This window comes from Verticillium dahliae, genomic scaffold, assembly GCF_000150675.1.
Source record: "Verticillium dahliae VdLs.17 supercont1.24 genomic scaffold, whole genome shotgun sequence".
Classification (NCBI taxonomy): Eukaryota; Fungi; Ascomycota; class Sordariomycetes; order Glomerellales; family Plectosphaerellaceae; genus Verticillium; species Verticillium dahliae.
This window is the reverse complement of record NW_009276937.1, coordinates 217,125-236,310: the sequence shown is the minus strand read 5'-3', so window position 1 is coordinate 236,310 and position 19,186 is coordinate 217,125. Positions and strand designations below refer to the sequence as shown.

General features: G+C 54.5%; 7 protein-coding genes across 7 annotated transcripts; 2 read left to right on the top strand and 5 right to left on the bottom strand.

The window, feature by feature from the left end:
- Positions 1–301: 301 nt before the first annotated feature.
- Positions 302–901, bottom strand: VDAG_08949 (uncharacterized protein; the record flags this gene model as incomplete). The annotated part of the gene is made up of 1 exon (XM_009656752.1): positions 302–901. One exon carries the CDS (start codon positions 899–901, stop codon positions 302–304), a length of 600 nt encoding a protein of 199 aa, XP_009655047.1.
- Positions 902–1,227: 326 nt separating this feature from the next.
- Positions 1,228–2,393, top strand: VDAG_08948 (synaptobrevin). The gene is made up of 7 exons (XM_009656751.1): positions 1,228–1,275; positions 1,353–1,376; positions 1,473–1,555; positions 1,629–1,757; positions 1,824–1,880; positions 1,945–2,207; positions 2,305–2,393. Exons 2-7 carry the CDS (start codon positions 1,356–1,358, stop codon positions 2,343–2,345), a joined length of 594 nt encoding a protein of 197 aa, XP_009655046.1. The 5' UTR covers positions 1,228–1,275; positions 1,353–1,355; the 3' UTR covers positions 2,346–2,393.
- A 980-nt stretch (positions 2,394–3,373) lies between these two features.
- On the bottom strand, positions 3,374–5,335 carry VDAG_08947 (uncharacterized protein; the record flags this gene model as incomplete). Its single annotated transcript, XM_009656750.1, has 1 exon — positions 3,374–5,335. One exon carries the CDS (start codon positions 5,333–5,335, stop codon positions 3,374–3,376), a length of 1,962 nt encoding a protein of 653 aa, XP_009655045.1.
- A 2,774-nt stretch (positions 5,336–8,109) lies between these two features.
- On the bottom strand, positions 8,110–9,375 carry VDAG_08946 (oxidoreductase; the record flags this gene model as incomplete). The annotated part of the gene is made up of 1 exon (XM_009656749.1): positions 8,110–9,375. The coding sequence occupies one exon, from the start codon at positions 9,373–9,375 to the stop codon at positions 8,110–8,112; it is 1,266 nt and encodes a 421-aa protein (XP_009655044.1).
- Positions 9,376–9,648: 273 nt separating this feature from the next.
- VDAG_08945 (C6 transcription factor domain-containing protein) lies at positions 9,649–11,708 on the bottom strand (the record flags this gene model as incomplete). The annotated part of the gene is made up of 2 exons (XM_009656748.1): positions 9,649–9,716; positions 9,767–11,708. The coding sequence occupies 2 exons, from the start codon at positions 11,706–11,708 to the stop codon at positions 9,649–9,651; spliced, it is 2,010 nt and encodes a 669-aa protein (XP_009655043.1).
- A 1,243-nt stretch (positions 11,709–12,951) lies between these two features.
- VDAG_08944 (uncharacterized protein) lies at positions 12,952–14,121 on the bottom strand (the record flags this gene model as incomplete). Its single annotated transcript, XM_009656747.1, has 1 exon — positions 12,952–14,121. The coding sequence occupies one exon, from the start codon at positions 14,119–14,121 to the stop codon at positions 12,952–12,954; it is 1,170 nt and encodes a 389-aa protein (XP_009655042.1).
- A 1,138-nt stretch (positions 14,122–15,259) lies between these two features.
- Positions 15,260–18,047, top strand: VDAG_08943 (GMP synthase). Its single transcript, XM_009656746.1, has 18 exons — positions 15,260–15,339; positions 15,393–15,540; positions 15,602–15,634; positions 15,685–15,724; positions 15,785–15,942; positions 16,013–16,126; positions 16,185–16,348; positions 16,403–16,499; positions 16,553–16,708; positions 16,759–16,789; positions 16,854–16,924; positions 16,982–17,032; positions 17,173–17,216; positions 17,269–17,306; positions 17,360–17,552; positions 17,603–17,639; positions 17,734–17,925; positions 17,990–18,047. Exons 1-18 carry the CDS (start codon positions 15,295–15,297, stop codon positions 18,007–18,009), a joined length of 1,632 nt encoding a protein of 543 aa, XP_009655041.1. The 5' UTR covers positions 15,260–15,294; the 3' UTR covers positions 18,010–18,047.
- The last annotated feature ends 1,139 nt before the right edge of the window (positions 18,048–19,186 follow it).

The window sequence follows — 19,186 nt, the reverse complement described above, 5'->3', positions numbered from 1 at the left end:
GAAAACGAGATCCATACTGGTGAATCCGACTACCAAGGATGTTATATCCCCTCCATCGTCCGATCTGCTATCGACATTACCTACCTGTGCCAAAGACAGCATCAATGCTTACTGGTGGCCTCAAATAAGAGTTGACCTTGTGAACACATAAGAGTTGTTATTCACTTGAAAGCTATTTGCTTCCTAAAATCAAGTTTCAACCACGTGTGCTCCGAGGGAGCACCCAATCGACTTCCACCTGTCTTAGGTATTAGCTTCAGGTCTTGACAGCACTGAGCTGCCCCCACGAGCCACGTGAGCTTCACAATGCCGGCAACGATGCGACTGTGAGGATCTCTTTGCTGAGGCCATACATGTCCAATATAGCCACGATGTTTTTCTCCTTGTGCATGTTGAAACCGAGTCTCTTCAAGATGGCCAGATCGCCAGCAATTGAGTGGCCGACAACAATGATTTGGCGCAGGGTGCTCGCACCAGTTTCCGCCATCACACGATCGTCTCCCTGGATGCGTACTGCACGTGCGACGATGGGAATGAGCTCCTCCGGAAGAACATGCAACGTCTCAGGGAATTCACACTCCCCGAAATTGGTTACATCGCAGTCTTCGAAGTCTTTCGACGCGTTCAATGTTGAAAATTGCTGAGTTTTGATCCGTCTTTTGGTTGACGCTGGCATACACTCAGCAGGCTGATCAAAGATCTGTCGTGTGTCAATGGATGCAATGCCGAGCTCCCTGATCACAGGCTGATATCCCTTGTCGAGCATAATAGCCCGCCTGCATCTCCGAGACACTGCGAGTTCTAAAGATACAATGACCACATCGGACAGAGAGTAATTGGCAGCCGATTCATTCATTTGAAGGTGCATGAGCAACTGCTGCAGGCCGTTTTGGATGCCCATGGCGGATTGCATTTTCCAGCCGATTTGTGTGTGAGCACCGTGTGAGCAGACCACGAGAATTATTTCTTCCCATTTCGTTGACACAGTCTGGCCATACGCAAGCTTAAATACTTTGAAACAGTCCGCAGATTCCCAAGGTTGTGAGTTCAAGAACTCGATCATCAAGTGCTTCGCCTGGCTGAGCGGAGGCTGGCCCAAGTAAGAGCGGCAAGGACGCTAGCCACAAATAGTGCATGATTAATGCCAATGCACTCCTGGCCGCAAAACCAAGAAACCCAAACGTCACGGCCACGGCCTGGTCGCAGGTCGATGGATAACGCCTCCAACATCCTCCTCGATCGCAACCCAGACCCCCAAACCAGCATACAGTCGCCGTACGTCTTACGTCTCTCCCCGCCCCCCCAAGTTATTTCCCCCACAAGCCAGCGCACGCAGTCTAACCGCTCTCCAGACCATGAAGCTTCACTACATCGGCGTAAGTCCGACCCCTCGATCCCACTGCCGCCAGGCCTCTCGCAGACCTCTGCCGACCCCGACGACAACCGACTGATCCTCACCCCCCTTTCCCCAGGTCATCCGCAACCAAGAGAAGCCGGCGCACGAGCTCGTCAGCGAGAAGGAGTTGTCCGCCTACTCGCGATTCACAAAGAACAAGTACGCCCAACCCTGACCCGACACCGACCGCCTGTCCGGCTGACCATTGTGCCCCTCTCCTTCACCTCCTCAGCTATGGCGAATTCATGACCCTCTTCTCCAAGACGATCGCCGAGCGCACCGCCCCCGGCCAGCGCCAGTCCGTCGAAGAGCAGGACTACACCTTCCACGCTCTCGGCCGCAGCGAGGGCATCTGCGGCATGTGCGTGCCCATCCCCCCGTCTCCTAACCCCCTGAATGTCAACCCGACCTGACGCCTCTCGCACAGCATCATCTCCGACCACCAATACCCCAGCCTCGTAGCCCACCAGCTCCTCTCCAAGGTGTACGTTGCCCCCCTCCCCCAAGTTCCACGGCCGCGAAGAAGGACAAGCCTGACGGAAAGACAGCGTCGACGAATTCCTGGCCAAGCACCCCCGCTCCACCTGGTCCGCCGGCAACCCGACCCTCGCCTTCCCCGAGCTCAAGGACTACCTGTCCAAGTACCAGGACCCCCAGCAGGCCGACAGCATCCTCAAGATCCAGAAGGAGCTCGACGAGACCAAGATTGTCCTGCACAAGACCATCGAGTCCGTCCTGCAGCGCGGCGAGAAGATTGATGACCTCGTCGCCAAGAGCGATGGCCTGAGCTCCCAGAGCAAAATGTTTTACCGTGCGTTCCCCCCTACCTCTCAACAGCTTCTCCACGGGGGCTACTCGTCTTGTACATTTCGCATATGTGAGGCACTCGACTAACTGAACAACGATAGAACAAGCCAAGAAGCAGAACTCATGCTGCGTGCTGATGTAGAGATCGCCGAGGGCCGTAATCAGTGTGTTCAGGCGAGAACGGACACATCCCGAGGGGCAAGGGAGGGGGAGGAGACGGGCCGCGGTCCCATGTCTAGCGTTTGCAACTCATTGTTCCAGGAGGAGAGGGGAAGAGACGCTCGTTTTTATACAGTTCACATGCCAGGTAGCCATGATTTGACCATTTCAACGCTTTTTTCACTTCATGCCAGCGATTTCCATGGCGCTTATGAAGATGCGTTACGCGCCATGACACGAGGAATTATCGAGTTGAAACCCTGTCCTCTTGCCTTCGGATTGCGTTAGGAGACTCGGGGGCTAGATGAACGGTGTACCGTGTGCGAGAGAAACGTCTTCGCGCCCATGATCAGCGTGGTCAGTTCCTTTGCTGCAAACAGGAGCAGATCGTGGTACGTCCGGAGTCACCTGAATCAATCTCGTTGCCAGCACCCACCTGTGTGATAAAGTAGTTAATGAGACGGAATTACGGACGAAAATGCCCCTAATCTCTCCCATGGTTGACCTGAGTCGGTTATTATATTCCTGGCGTTTGACAGGTCACACGTCTTTTCCCTTCAATATCTTCCTCATGATATGACAAGCGACAATGAAAGCACTTGTCAGCGAAAGTAACATCTCGCAAGGCACCAATGGAGCATCGAGTGGATGTCGGCAAGAATTCGCTTCAGTCTCTAGAGTGCCGGTCACCGCCAGCTGATAATGAAAAAACACCAAACCCCATCCCTCGCTTCAGTGGTATCAATGCTTCCTTCAAGGTCGCAAAATTTTGTTCCCATCCCAATCGGGTCCCTCCAATCGTAATGCTACGGCAGAAAAATGCGACAAATGAAATGCCAAAACCCCATGAGTCGCAGACTCATCGGCCGCCTGGCCAAACAAAAAAAAAAAAACCCTCGCTTCATGGTTTGAACAAACGAAAATATGCATGGCCAATGCGGCGCCCCAAGCCGTCCCCTGTTGAAGAATGAAGTTTTGAAGAAATATCCCAATGCTTGCCGTACGCCCCGATCAAACGCCTTCCACGATGATTCGTTCGCTCTTGCGATGCTGTGCCAGCGGCGACCCGCCGAGGGGAATGGGTGGCGGTGTAATGAGCGTCGGCGTTGCCATCTTGGTGGCTGCGAGCCTCTCACTGCCTTCCACAGTGGGCAAACTACCTTCACGGGGCTCACGGGCCGCTGGGCGAGGCCTGCGGCCGGCACCGATGCCTGTGCCAGTACGAAGCATTTTACGCTGAGAGTGAGAAATGCTGATTTGGCGGGCAATGGAGATTTCGACAGCAGCATTGAGTGCCGTGTCGTCGATCGAGTCGTCGGACGGAGTCTTGGTGTGCGTTGTACGTGGCGACGGCGAGCGCGAGTCTTGTGCGGGCGTCGAGACCTTCTTGATGCTCAATGGTGTGGGCGTGATCATTTCCCACGCTGGCTCCTGGATCGCGGGCCGCAGCTGTTCTTTGATACGAAAGCCGGACTCCTCTTCCGTTGGGGAGTCAAGAATCAGGCTGGAGCTATTTGGGCCAAAGTAGAACCCATGAGCTGGAGCCTCGAGCTGGGCGGAATCCTGCCGTTGCTCTGAGGCTGTGGGCCTACGGGGGACATGCTGCGCTGTTTGATTGAGCGACGTTGACCGAGGTTGTTGTGGCCTGGTGTTACTGTTCTGCTTATGAGACACGACGTTCTCCTTGGGGTGCGCTGGTAGACCGGAGGGCATAGTGCTTGCTCGGAAACGAGGCGAACTAGGGGTCGGTGCGTCAGTGTTGGAGCGTGCAAGGCTGTTGCCCGATGGAGGCGGCGGGAAGAGGGAGAGCGACGGCGATCGTGCGTGATGGTTCGGCGATGTGGCTCTACGACCAAGCGTGCGGCCCTTGGATTCTTCCTCTTGAATGATCCTGTCGTTGATCGTTCGCAGCTTGTCCAGCGTCGCTTGTCTCCTGGCAAGAAGCGCGGAGGAGGATGAGGTGTTGTTCTGCAGCAGATTGCCGAACATGACACTGTACCGCTCCATCTTGATATCTGGAATTTCAACGTCCAAGAACGGACTCGTAGCTTTGTCCAGCTTGGGTACCGGAATCTCAGCGTACCTGCTTCGTGTATCGACTGCCGGATTGTTTAAGTTTGCCTGTCCCTCTACGGCAGGCTCAGTCATGGACCTGACGATGATTGGCGTGTGCTTAGGCGCCTTGCGCTCGGTGTTACTTCGATCCAGTCCACCGGACTGTGGTGGATTTGGTAGAGTTGGTGTTGTGTCAGGCTTCTGCCTCTTGCTCTTGGACCGTCCAAACAGTTTCCATCTTTGTGATTTGGACCTCTGAGGTATCGCCGCCGCCGCTGGTTCTGGGTCCATTGCTGGGGAAAATGTGGCAGGTTCGACCGTCGCTGATGGCGGCCAGTCAGGATATGATGGTGCAGGCGGGTGAGTCGGACTGCCTATTGCCATGCCAATAGTGATGATGCCCTTGTTGCTGTCGACCGAATCTGGCGTCTGAGTCCTGACAAGAATGGTCCGCGTGGGCGAGGGGTCACGGATGCTCTCTTTTGGTGATGGAGGTTTCCCCCTTATGGGTATATGATATGACTTGTACGTTCCGCGGCTGGAGGTCTGTGTCAGGACGTGAAGGTCGTCTGTTGTCTTTGACTTTCGTCTGTCAAAGTCCTTGATGCTGCTGCCGGAGGTGAATGAGGGAGCTGGACCGGGTCCAGAGCTTGTGCTTGGCCGATCAGGCATCGTAGGTGACCGGGGATGAAGCGAGGGGCGAGGCGAAGGCAGTTGAAGGTGAGAGCGACCAGCATCCCAAGATGGAGCTGGCGAGGGGATCGGTGCCGAGGGCCTCTCCTCGTTTTGACTGAAGTCGGCTTTGTGCCGGGGAGACTGGAAACTTGACACAAGGTGCTGGTCATCCCGGACGGGGCCCTCGCGGCCGTGCGCCGTCACCCCCTTCACAGATCTGGAACGATTGACGAACTTGAACATCCTTAATATCAAGCAGTGTCGCGCGATGCCTGCCAGCCGACAAGCGCCTCAGGGTGGTGTGGTGTGGGTGTGCTGTGATCTCCGCCGAGGTCAATAATCACGTTCGAGCGAAAGAAAGGTAGAGAAGAGGGAACTTCATCAAAACCTGGAGAAATGGCAGCTGTCATCAACAAAGAGGGGATTGGCAATGTCCAAGTTGGCAGGGTCCTGTGGCTGGACCGGGATTGACGACGGACGTAGGGCCCTGTTTTTTCTTTGCTGACAAGTCTTTTGATTTCTTCATTTCGGCGCTGGCAACCAATTGCCCCTCCGAGGCAGAGTGGCAAGTGGCTAGAGGATCTCCACGACCAAGGATGGGGAAGGCTTGCTTGCCGGCTTGACTCGCAAGCTCGCCAGAGGTACCGCTTGTTTGAGGTTGATGGAGTGGGAAGACTGGGACTTTGATCAGCATCAGGGAACGACCCCAGAGTCACGTCGTGCAGGGGGCCCTGGCCGAAAGGAATCATGAGCTCGCCAATCTTCGCAGGGCGGGTGGAGGGGAATTGTGTCAGACTGACAGGGTCTTGTGGCTGTCAGAAGAGAACGGCAATTTTGTTTTCGGGGCGAAGGGGCGACGCGATGCCAGACCATGTATGTCCCCTCCTCGTTCGTTTCTCCCGTGCGCGTTCGCAAAACGCCGTTGGTAGGTGCTTGGGCAACGGCCTGCGCGCGGCGTGTTCCAGTGCTTCTGGTCTTCCACCATTCCAGAAGGGCGACAGAAGGCACAAGAGCGGTTGGCGGCAGATGGGCGGCCAGCGGTTGAATGTGGCGGCTGCGCCATTAAGATTGAAGGAGGCGGCTAGTCCACCCACACCTCACAGTACAGAGCGTGGAACTGGCTTAGCGATCGCCGTGATAATGAGGTGAAATGGGCAAGAGGTCCACTAGGTTCATCTGCTGCAGGGTGTCAGGAGTCAGCCTGCAGGCTGCAGCAATCTTCCCATACAAGCTCATCTATCGAACGATGAGAGAGGGCAGGCCTGCTCAATCAGCAAATAATGGCGTCGCTGTGGACACGGAATGATCGTATCGCCTGTGAACAGGTTCTGGACTCGGTTCCAGGCGCCGACGTCAGCGACTGTGCGGCAAGTGGGCAAGGTTGGTGGGACAGGCATATGGGATGTACATGGTAGCCGGGGGAGATTGGACGGAGCTTCGTCCGATGAACCAGCAGATGGCAAGAGCGGGAGATGTGAGGGTGAGGTTGCAGTTGCACTGCAGCCCACAGGATGCGACGTGAGCCTCCTTTCACGTTGGCCAGCGCCGTTTGGAAATGTTCCACGGTAGGCCCATTGAGCCCTCAGGTGGCCGCCGGTCGCCCATGCCGAGAACTGTCACGAGCCATTGTTCTGTTTCTGACGCCTCCTGCGTCTGTCGGTGAAGGCCAGCTGGCGGTGCTGCATTCATGCGGATGGAGTATTTGGAAGACGTGGCACGGCATTCGGAGGCGAACGATGGGATGGCGTTTCAGAAGGACCAGTGCAGCATTACAGAGGGGGTCGTGGATCGGAACCTTGGGCGTCTCAGAACTGCAACACGTCAGATCAACTAGGTACCCTGCCAGCCCTGTAGCGCCTGGTCGACGAATACTAAGACATTCCAAGACACGGCGCTGGAGCATATTCGGCAGGTCCAGGTCGCGGGCAGCGGATGTGATGCCACTGCGGACAATTCAATCGGCCGAAGCTCTCGTCCTCCTGCTGGCGCCCAGTTTGTTGACCTGACAAGAATTGTCCATCGCGGGAGGCTGACGAACAGCCGGTCGTGCAATTGAGGTAATGGCAGCTTGGCACAGACGCGTCTGAACTGGGGCGCGTCGGTTTGGTCTCGACGGGGGGCTTCAGACAATGATCGGATATAGATGTCGAATGACGCAGAGGGAATCCGATGGCCTGGGTCAGATGATGCGCTGAATGAAGAAAACGAGCGCGAGTGATTCATCTATTCTTGTCTTGCCGTCCAGTGATAAGGTTCGGAGTTCCATTCCATCCAAGACAACGTGGGACTGCTAATTTGGGTGATCCGGCAAGCTGGAGATCGAGACCCGGAAGAGCTGCTGCTCCCAAGGAAGATCTGGTAGATCAACCAAATGTAACCGCAGAATGGGCAGTGCTGCTGATCGACCTTTGCGACGAGTCGTGCGCAGCATGGAAGTTTGGAAGCATGGCAGGAGATTTTTGGTTGGTCGGGAATGTCTCAGCCCTCAGACTGCGGGTTGTGTTGCTGCTGTGAGGAGGTTTAAAGGTCGAAATCAGACAAAGAATATGGCCTTGGCAGCGCCTATGGCACTCTGCCAAAGTCCTGCTCTCCTCTCGTCCTGACCTCAAGTTTGACACACACAACTCAGCAAGAGCCCAGACCCGTACTTGCCGGCCTACTTACTTGACCTGCCTACCTAGGCACCTACCTTAGGTACCTAGGTAGCTAAGGTAGGTACCGTGTAGGCAGACCATGCATTCCTTGCGCCTGCCTCACGCCTGTCTTGAACCTGCCTCACCTCAACCAGGTAGGACCATGAATCATCTGGCCATGCCTCATCGTACCTGCCTCGCCTGGGTGACCTCGTGTGACTACCTTATGATGCGCATCTTGTAAGAATTCTCTGATATCAAGCTTGGATACGATATTCTCTGCATGTACTTGTGGTTTCAGAATTCGTGAGAATCCACCTCGAAGCTCTCTCGACAATGCCAACGATCCTAACGATACCAGAGATAGCACTTGCCAAACGCTTCTCAGTCCGCCCATTCGTAATTCGGGAGAGTGTGCTTGTCCCCATTGGCAAATGCTCCTGCGAGATGACGCTGCGCAAATTCCAGTGTGCCCGACCAGCATACGAATGCGAGTACCAGATTCCGCACCCACAAGCCCCATGCCGTCTGCGGCGCCAGAAATGCCGGGACGAGTGGCGATATTTTCTGTAGGTCCTCGACTATGGGCCGCATCCGTTGCTCATACGCCCGCAACCCGCTCGGCAGATCGCCTGCGTGCCTGCTGATCTCGCCCGCGAGAACGTACGCACCCGCCATGGCGAGGCTCGTCCCAACTCCTGTCGCCCCGGAGCCGTACCCTGCGTCGCCCACCAGTGCGAAGTGGCCCCGATGCAGGCTGGGTGTGCGTACCTGCACAATTTCCGAGGCATAGAAGTCGTCTGCCTCCAGCATGCCCTTCACTATCTCGTCACAGCGCCATCCAGCACCGCCAAAGTGCTTGGCTACAAACTCTTTAACGGCATCCACGCCTCGATCCTGAACCTCTCGAAAGGATTTGGTAACATCGGATCCATCCTGAGGGTGAAATGACAACAGCGCCCCCCGCGTCGTTCCTGATGAACCTGGACCCAGGCCGACGAAGCGGCCGCCGACGGCACTGTAAGACTGAGCTATCGTTTCGCTTTGATTCAAGTGACCTCGTATCGAGAAGTAACTGGCAAAGCAGTTCGTTGACTGTACATGGTCCCGCACGCCACAGCCGAGACCCAAAGCGCGAGTCCTGGAGTTTGCGCCATCACAGGCAACAACCAGATCAAACACGGCAGCGGGACGCCCGTTGGCAAATTCGACATGAACGGGGGCTTGGTTGTTATCGTATTGCTGAATCGAGGTAACCTGTTCACCGAAGACGTACGTGATTCTGTCGTCTTCCTTGGTCAGGTCATAGAGAATACGGGCGAGATCACCACGGTAGATCTCGTACTCGGAGACGAGGGACTGTTGATCCGGGTCTCCTGTGCTTTGGATGGTGCCGATCTTTCTGCCATTGCCGCGGACAAAGCAAATGCCTTCCATCGAAATCTTCTTGGCGCGTACTGCGGCTTCCATGCCAGGCATCTTGCGCATGACAGCGACGCCGACGTTGCGAATATCGACATTATGGCCATTGGTGCGCAGCTCGGGAAATCGTTCAACAACGGTGACAGTGGCACCAGTCTTGGCGAACCAGTAGGCAGCTGTTGGTCCGGCAATAGAAGCGCCGACAATAAGGACTCGGAGATTAGACATTGTGTTGGATGCGAGGTTCGAGTAGGTAAGCGCTTGGAGAGTTGTGTCGTGAAGGTCCTGGTCTAGCTTACATTCAGGCACTGGATAACTTCTTTTATAGCTGAACTCATGACCACATGCACTTGCGCTGGGAAATATGTGTGAGCCCCGACGCGGCCGCTTGTCGACAGGTGGGGCCGGCTTGGTTCGGGTCCGGGCGAGGGCGGTTTTCGGTCGCTGAGACCCGAGAATTCGGCCAATCACAAGCCTTTTTCAAGCGAGTTTCCCTCCTTCTCATCTGGTCCAGTTGGACTCTGAATCTGGTAATCCCGGATGAGTTGATCCCAGAGCATCCAGTCCGCCTCATCGAAACCTTTATCAGCATCAGCGTCAGCCATCGGATGAATCATACAAAGCTGTGAAGGATCATCCTCATGAGTGGTCTTGACCCAGTCTACCGACTCGGAAGAATTTCTAGAACCAGCGGATGTGGGGTTCTCGATCTTCTGTTTTTGTTTCTTGGAGGCGTGCGGAGAGCCAGCCTCACAATAGTATCGCAATGTCGAGATAAAAACTGGTTCCGACTTGTAATTGATCAAGGGATCATGGCAAGCATCCCACGCTCTGACAAAAAGTCGCCCGAACGACAGATACAACGCTCGTTCCGGTTGGGCCAGCTCGATATGGTTGCGGCATAGCTCTTCCAGCTTGCCCCAGGCGTCGTCTTTTTCCTGGTCCGAAAGTAGTTCACATCTCTGCCACAGTGTCATCAAAATGTAGACAAGAGAGTCCCACGTCCCCCACAAGAAGAACCATCTTGTGTGCCATCGAAATCGGCCTAGGCCAGCATGCGCCAGCACCGCTGCATCTGTGTCAAGGATTCTCTGTGCAAGTCTGAAAAGATCCATGCGCTCCAAAGGCGTTGCGTTTTGGTTCTTAACCTTTTGTAAGCGAATCCGCAGCCTCATGGCCGTGATCCCAGCTCGCGCAGAGCTGATGGTCAACATGTGAAGCGGGTTGACGAAATCGCAGTAGCGAATGTAGCGCTCCTCAACCTCCTTTTCTGCTTGCTTGATCGCCCACTCGCGGGCTCGGTCATCCAGATGCTTTGATGCATCCACTGATTTGCCTGGCTTCGCGATGAAGGTTCCAAGAGACGACCGCGCGAGACAAAACATCATCTCTGTTGCTCCTTCTCGTGCTACTGGCGCTTCCGTCATGGTCGGCCAGATCTGTTCGTCGTCGATGTTGAGTGGCTGCCGAGTGTCCCAGTCATCGGGAATCGACACGCCCACTCCCGCCATACGGCTGGATGCGCCGTCGAGCGGGAGAATCTGGAAAAATAGCCGTCGTCGCATCTGTACGTCAAACGGCGAGAGGCCCTGCACCTCCCCATCGCGGTGCAGACCCATTCGCTGGGCAATCCGGGTCGCGACGCCAGTCAGAATCCAGAACGTGTGGGGATCGTACTCATTCCGACAGCAGACGAGATGGAGAACAAGGGCCTGCAACACGGTCATGGCTGTTGTGCTGAGGAAAGATGCGTTGACGAGAGCCTGGCGTGTTGCTTGGTTGTAGCGCTGAAGCAGGACCTCGCGTGAAGTCGACCCCAGCTTCTGGAGACATTCTTCGTCCGACATGGACACGATCGCAAAGTGGTAAACGGCAAACGCGAGGCATTCGTCAGCTTTGTTTGCCTGTCCCGGTTGTTTCGAAAGAGTGTCTATCGTCTTGGCCATCGAAGGAATATGCAGTACCTTGAGTAGAGGCTCGACATTGTCCACATAAGCCGCCCACAAGATCATGGCCTCTGCATGGGTCGGGTGATGCATGAGGAGATTATGATGCTGTCCGCCCAGGAAGGCTCCCGTCAAAGGGTCAGATGCAGGGCCCTCAACAATGCCCACAGTCCCATCTTCTTCGTCCGCCGCGTCGTCATCATCGTCATGGTGAGCGGCATGCTCATCGCCCATGCGTTCCATCTCGTCGTCTCCAAGGTTGCGCCACAGGTGGCTGTTGACGTACCTCGATTTCCCTTGACCGACAACAAGCTTCCCAGACGGGAGATTCCAGAGTGGGAAGATCGGGTCCTCGAGCGCCTCCTCGTCCTTCTCGACTGCAGGCGACGCGCCAGCAGCTTCCAGCAAGCCGTGTCGGCGCAGCACGCGCTCGTACCGCGCCAGCCTCTCGTAAACGTCATCAGCACCCGCCTCGCCTGGCTTCCGCTTCCGCGCACGCGGCGCCGGGGCTTCGTAGATACAGTCCAGCCTGCCTTTTCGACAGCTGGAGCACAGGGGTGTCGACTTGTCGCACTTGACCTTGCGACGGGCGCATGGCTGGCATGAGAATGCCATGGATGGGTGGGAGGCGTACCCGGCGGCTCCGGCGGTGCCGGGCCTGTTTTTCGGGGTTGGTGCAATTGGCGCCGACATGGCTGTGCGGGAAGGCGAATTGAAGACGGTCCCCGCCGATGTTTCGAGAGGGGGGTGTGGTTTGGTGGGAAGAAACCGCTGTTGGGTTCTTTGCGTTGTACTGCGTCGTTGACTGGCTTGATGCACGGTCTAGGTACCTAGGTCAACGTGCCGGATAGCCGTGCTTACCTAGTTTGGTGCATGGGTACTTTGTAGGGTCTTGAGAAACGACGACGGTAGCGAAAACAGACGACAGGTCAACACGGGACCTAATCGCCGAATTGCGGCATATTCATTTGGAAACCTCGAAGCCTTGGAAACCATCCGTATGCTTTCCAATTTCTCCCTTGGACAGTGCCTGCTTGCACGCATCCAACTTTCTGTCTACAGTTCACAACTGTAAGGGACATTGCCCACATACGGATTCAAGTCTGATTATGAGAAGTACTCGAATACTGCCGACATTCACGTGCCACAGAGGTCGAATTCGGCTGATCATGTAGCAAGTAAGCAGGCAGTGACATGTTGCAGAGGACTTTGTTGCTTATGACCACGGTGCGAAAGGGAACTATCATTGCTGGTGATTGGCCTAGCAGCTAATGTATATCAGGCAAGGCACCTCTAGCTATTGAACTACCCCTGCAGAATTCAATACCGCAACAGCATACCCCAGTTGTTTCAAGTGCCTAAGGTACCTTACCTAGTTAGCACAAGATCGAATAGGTTTTTAACAACGTCAACATTGTCTTCCATGTATGACTTCTGTGGAGAAGCACCCACCCGGAATCGATCTCCGCGTCCGCTGCGTTCTCTCCGTCGCGTGCATGTCCCCTCAAAGGCCCAGAGCACCCAAACCAGGAAGTCTTGGTGTGAGCCGCCGCCGGGTTCGCTACAGGGTGCTGAGGTACAGAAGCAGTCTCAAAACTCGTAGATGAGATTCATCCTCTGCATCATCTTTTTCACGTCATTTCTAGCAAGAATGAAGCGCCTGGGCCTTCGAAGATGGCCAAGTAGACAAGAATCAAAACTTTTATTTGCTTTCAAGGATCGAAGGACATATCACATTCTTCAGGCAGGAGAGGAAACGAACGACTGGAAAGGAAAACTCAAGACAAAAACGGAAAGAGAAGCGCGCAAAGAAATACTGCCAGCTGACTCGTCTGTTGAAACCCTCCACGCCGTTGCTTCACTTGTCCTCATCCTTCTCAGGATGGGTCGCATTCTGGTTGGCCTTACCGTGGCTATCCTTGGGTGGGGTGTCCTCAACGTAACCGTTCATCATCCAACTGTCCGGAGCGTCCTCATCACCGCCCTTGACGGTCCTGCCTTCAAGATGGTTGTTCGCGTACAAATTGAAGTACCCCGTTGCAGCCTGGCTGCTTCCGGCAGCCGCTGCGTGGCCGTGACCATCTGGGCTATTGACGTCCTGAATAGGGGTATCGCAATAGTTGACCATCTTGCGACAGTTAATCGCGGTGTTGTTCAACCACACATTATTGCCCCCTGGTACCCAGCCCTTGGAGTCCCGACAATGTCCGTTCCGCATATTGGCGTTGGTGACGGTGTTTCCGGAATACGCGTTCAAGTTGCCTGCAGACCTCATTCGTTCTTCCAGAATCATTGTCCAACGAGCGGTACTGCCGGGGGTATCGATGGACCCCAAGTTATTGCCACGAGTCTGGCCCCCAGTTGCTGCAGTTGCTCCAAGAGAGGCTGTTGTCGAAAGGGTCGGAGCCGAAGGAGAGCCTTGGGATCCTTGCCCAGGTTCTTGCTGTTGAGAGCTGGACATGGTTGATGAGCGGGATTTGTTCTTGCGGGAAGACTTGTTGCAAAATCGGCCCGGCATGCTTGCGAAGGACTTGGTGTCGTCGTTGTAGGCACAGTCGGATATCGAAGGCGTATCGGACGGGTCTTGGTAGAGAGGCAAACTGGTGGTGCAATGCGATAGGACTCTAATATCGGCACGAATGTCGTAGATGGCTCTTGCTTGTATGTCACTGATGATCAGAGACAGGGAAGACTTGCGTTGTTCAAGGCAGTTGGAGGTTTCGGAGAGATACTGGTCTTTCCGGATGAAGCCCCACGTTCTCGATAATAAGCCCTTTTGAAGAAGAGGTTCGAGAGGGATGTGTTGGAGGAAGATCAACAAAGATTGAGTATGTGAAAAGACTTCCTCTGTCTGAAGAAGAGGATTCTGAGAGATGGAGAGTGAAAGTGCGTGTAGCTCTTGAAACTGATTCTGATATCTCAACAGCGTAGAACTGCTGCTTTTTATCTTTTCCGTGAGCTCTAGAAGACCCAGACAGGCGCTGGCCAGTTGAGCCGCGGCCGCAACGACTCCAAGGACTTCTGCCATGTCCCCAGCGAGATGGATGCCTCCACGAGGCAACCAGTCCGTCAGTTGGGCCTCTTTCGGGGGCTGTGACGATAATGCCACGGTCTGGCGGTGAGGGTACCGACGATAGCTTCAAGATTCTCCGGTTAGAGCCAGGTACTCTCTGGTCAGATCTTCAACCTCTGGTGCACACTCCATGCAAGCTGAACAATGTAGTGGTTGCGACGAGGCGCCACGTGTCAGTTGGGGGCTGTTTCGTAGAGTGGAAGGCTCAAGTGTGCCAGTCTTCGTGATTAGAGATATTGGATGTGGTCAGAGATGGTTGGGCAAAGGAGGTGAGGCCTTGACTTTCAGTGCCTGGCCAGCATGCAGAAGAATCAGGCTGGCCCTGCGTTTCTACTCCCAATGGGTCACCGAGAACCTCTCAGTTATTATTACCGTTGGCCCGTTGAGACTGGATGCGTCCCGAAGCCTCGCTGCTTTTAGCCCGAGCCAGGGGTGGATGGCCCTGAGTCTGGTAGGGTGGCTTAGCCAGCCAGCATAGCCACAGACCCTCAGATATCACCGTTAAGGACCTCGTCGGCCGTCGTTCGGAAACTAAAACATTTGGGACGGCCGGCTTGCTTCAACGTAGTGGCGTATGCACTAGGTGTCGAGAGACAGCTTCCCCGGTAGTATAGAGGCAGTCACCCAGAATCATCGTGAATGCATGGTCGGTCAGCCGTCGGGTTCTTGGCTGCTAATGAGAGGAGACCGCAGATACGCTGGCCGATTATTCCGGATACTGACGTGTTTCAGAGCAAGGAATCGAAGAGGTGTATTTCTTATGCTGTCTGTTGCATAAGAGGCAGATGATCTGGTCGCTGGGCCTGTCCTCGCATTATACCGGTTCTCGTTGATGTGTGATGTCGGGAAGACCTTTTAGCATTCGGTCAGCTTACGAAAAGCCTATTGGAGTGTAAGTGTCGTGTCGCTGCCAGATGACGGTGGCTGGCACGAAGTGGTGGCGAGCGTTCGTGTGGATCCTCTTGGTGGGTCTGTTGTGGGGATGTGCACCACGGCAAAGGTTGAGACCGTGGGATAAGGCTGAGCACAAAAAAAATCTCATCGTCTTGCAGTTAGTCCACCCATGCCCAGCTTGCCCGCATAATTCCAGGTCACCTTTCTACCAATTGATGCAATAACGATTTCACAATGGGCGACAACATCGAAGCGGCTGCGCCGCACAGCACCTTCGACGTATGTATCCTAAAGCCAGCAGTTGCCATTCGTCACTGACGTACAATGTCTAGACCATCTTGGTGCTCGATTTCGGCTCTCAGACCAGTCATCTCATCCTGCGTCGTCTGCGGTCGCTTAAAGTCTATGCTGAAATGCTCAGCTGCACCACCAAGCTTGCAGATCTCACCTGGAAGCCTGCTGGAATCATCCTCAGCGGAGGTCGGTCACTTTTTTCTTGAGCCTAGCTACGATGCAAGCACAGCCTTCTAACCCCTATCAGGTCCATCCTCTGTTTATGATGAGGGAGCTCCCCGTGAGTCATTTGCCTCCTTGATATCCAGCCAATTGTCTAATAGACACCAGATGTCGATCCTGCCGTCTTTGATCTCGGAGTCCCTATCCTGTGAGTTGCTGCTCCCGAGCCCTGACACGGATATATATGGTCCGCTAATACTACGGTAAGGGGTATCTGCTACGGCTGCCAGGAACTCGCCTGGCGTATTGACGCACAGAACGTCGCTCGCGGTTCTACGCGAGAGTACGGCGAGACGGATCTTACCATCCACAAGGTCAACGATCATGCCGACCGACTGTTCGACGGCCTTGGTGATTCGCTGCATGGTATGTCTACCCCTATTCGAAAATGACTCTGTTCTGGTCTTGTCTATAGCTGACATGTACTACTCATTAGTCTTCATGAGCCACTTTGATAAGCTGGTCCGCCTTCCTGAGGGCTTCGTAACCATCGCAAGCACGAAGGGCGCTGAGTTCGCTGGCATCGCCCATCAGTCGAAGCCAATCTTTGGTTTGTTCTTCCAGGTTGCTAACCCGATAAAGAAGTAGCTAATTGGAATGGACGACAGGAATCCAGCTCCATCCCGAGATCTCGCACACGGCGCGAGGTACCGAAATTCTTAGCAATTTCGCCCTCAAGGTCTGTGGCGCGCGCGCAGACTGGGAGATGGAGAACTTTACCGAAAAGGAGATTATCCGAATTCGGAAGCTTGTTGGAGATTCCGCCCAAGTTGTATGTCTTTGTTCCTCGTCCAGCCTATGAGTCGACTTGCTTACCAGCCTGTAGATTGGGGCCGTCTCTGGCGGTGTCGACAGTACCGTGGCTGCTAAACTGATGAAAGAAGCCATTGGCGACCGATTCCACGCTATTCTTGTGGACACCGGTAGGCAACATTTCCAACAAGCACGGAATCGTTCTCTAATTCTCTCCCTACAGGCCTGATGCGGCTGAACGAATGCCCGCAAGTCAAAGAATCTTTGGCGGAGCATCTCGGCATTAACCTCACGATTGTGGATGGGTCCGAGCTCTTCCTTAGCCGTCTTGCTGGGGTTCTGGAACCGGAGGCCAAGCGCAAGATTATCGGCGGGACTTGTAGGTTAACTTGTAGGAAGCCTACTGGCCCTTTATACTGACTCGAATAGTCATCGACCTCTTCGAGATTGAGGCACTCCGGTAAGTTAGCATTTCATCAAACTCGGCCACAGAACTGCGAAGAGCTAAGATGCCACGCCCTTAGTATTGAAAAGGAAGCAGAGCACACGCCTCTTGCTGGCAAGGTCGAATGGTTCCTCCAAGGCACCCTCTACGGTCAGTTGTGATATCCATTCACTCATCATGGTGTTTGAGTAGCTAAACTTCCCGCAGCCGATCTCATCGAGAGCCTCAGCTTCAAGGGCCCGTCAGCTACAATCAAATGTACGTTTCAACACTCCTTTCTAATCCCTTACGCCAAGAGTTCCATAAGTGCCCATCTCCACAAACTCATGCGCACCATGTTCCTGAAGCTACTTGACAGGACTAAAGGGGCCCTTTAATCATTACTAACACTCTATCAGCTCACCACAACGCCGGCGGACTCCCCGCACGGATGCAAAACGGCGTAGGTCGCATGATGCGAGGCTCGTGGAGACTGAGGCTGACGTGAACAACAGGACGCGCAGCTCAAGCTGCTGGAGCCCCTCCGAGAGCTGTAAGTCCATGGCCGATGCCTGTTGTCGCGGTTGCTAACATTTTGCTACAAAGGTTCAAGGACGAGGTGAGGAGCTTTGGTCGCCAGCTGGGAATCCACGAGGATCTCATCATGAGGCATCCGTTCCCCGGACCTGGACTCGGCGTGCGCATCATAGGAGATATTACGGCCGAAAAGGTCGAGATCACGAGGAAGGCCGATTTCATCTTCATGACAATGATCAAAGAGGCCGGCATCTACAACGAGGTTCGTGACAACGCCAGCCGTCCTCGGGGTGAGACGCTAATAAACGACAGATCACCCAAGCCTACGCTGCGCTTGATTCGAACAAGGGTATGTATTCATCTTGCCCTTTTTACTCGAACACTGCTGCCATATCAAGCACTTCTGCACATAGAACTTTTGCTAACTAGGGTCTGTGCCGTAGCCGTGGGCGTGCAGGGAGATTCAAGGGTGTACGGGTACATCTGCGTGCTGAGAGCTGTGACCAGCTTGGACATGATGAGCGCTGAGCCGTACGAATTCTCGTGGAGCTTCCTCAAGGCCGTCAGCAGGCGGATCATCAACGAAGTCGACGGTATTGCCAGGGTTGTTTACGATACGACCTCGAAGCCTCCCGGTAAGACGGTCTCCTTCTTTTCTTTGTACCTGTCCTTGCACGCGTGCAATACTGACCACCGCAGGCACGATCGAACTGGAGTGACGAGCTGCTCGGATAGTTTGAATAGAGTTATTCCTTCGCTGCGTCCTGGACATGTGACTTCCCCATGTTATGTGAAATCTGATGTATGAGGCACGAAACGTAAGGTGATGTCAGGGCACAGTATCGTCGACAAAGTTAGAAGACCTCCAAAACAGCTCCATAGTATACAATCACGTCTCGGCAACCACCCAGCTTTCAGGATCAACCACGGCAGCGACGCTTGGAGAGGCATCATGGTATAGCCAAGCTTGTTTGCAGCAAGGCTCCGTTTGGCAGAACCGTTTCCATCACACATGCTCTGTGGTACATGCACGGTCGCCCTTCCAATACGCTTTTACTGAGCTGTGGCTGTGCTTGCTTGCACTGATCGAGCCGGAACAAAAGCAGCAAGGGCGCTAACCAGTTCAGTCCAGGGTCGTGGGTGACAGTCTCACAACGAACCCGTTCATATGGATGGATGAGGCAGAAACGCCGAGCTGGGGCGCGCAAGGCTTACTGGCGATCATAGGTCGAGAAGGACGAATCAGGATCCTAGGCGTTGGTAAAGGTTGCGAGGCGTCATCGCGACATTGGGTGAAGTGTCCCGTTGATGGTGTGGTCAAGCAGTTTTTCCTCACCGCAAGAAGGCTCGAGATAAGATCAGGGGGAACCACCAGTGTGGTATTCTATCAGCCGCAGCGACGAATAGTCTCTCGTGGTCTAGAATATCACAGGAGGGCGGGAGTGGGAACGGACATGCCGAAATCCGCCCTGGTAACAGTTGTCATGTAAAGCATTATTTGCAGGAGACGGTCGGACTCCAGGAAGAAGTTCGACAAGAGAACAACACGAAAGGCTGCTCTCAAGTCAAACGTCTTCTGAAAATTAACAATGACCCTGTGAGAAGAGGCAGCAAGATGAAAGTAGAGGTAGGCATCATGATGAGACGACTCAGAGGGGGCGGTATGCTCAAAGTTGGCATCTACGGCAGTTCGTCTTGTCCTTTGCAGGCATGTCTTCGCCGCCCTGCCTGCCAGAGCTATCAACCCGATGTGCCGCTTGCTTCTTCCCTCTCCCTACCTTACTGTTGGCGCCAACGCCCAGAGTGCATGATGGTGGTTGCATAGTGTAGTGCGACCCAAGCCGCATGGCCGAGCACATGTTGGAATGCAAGCTTGCGGGTCGTCCCATGATGTTT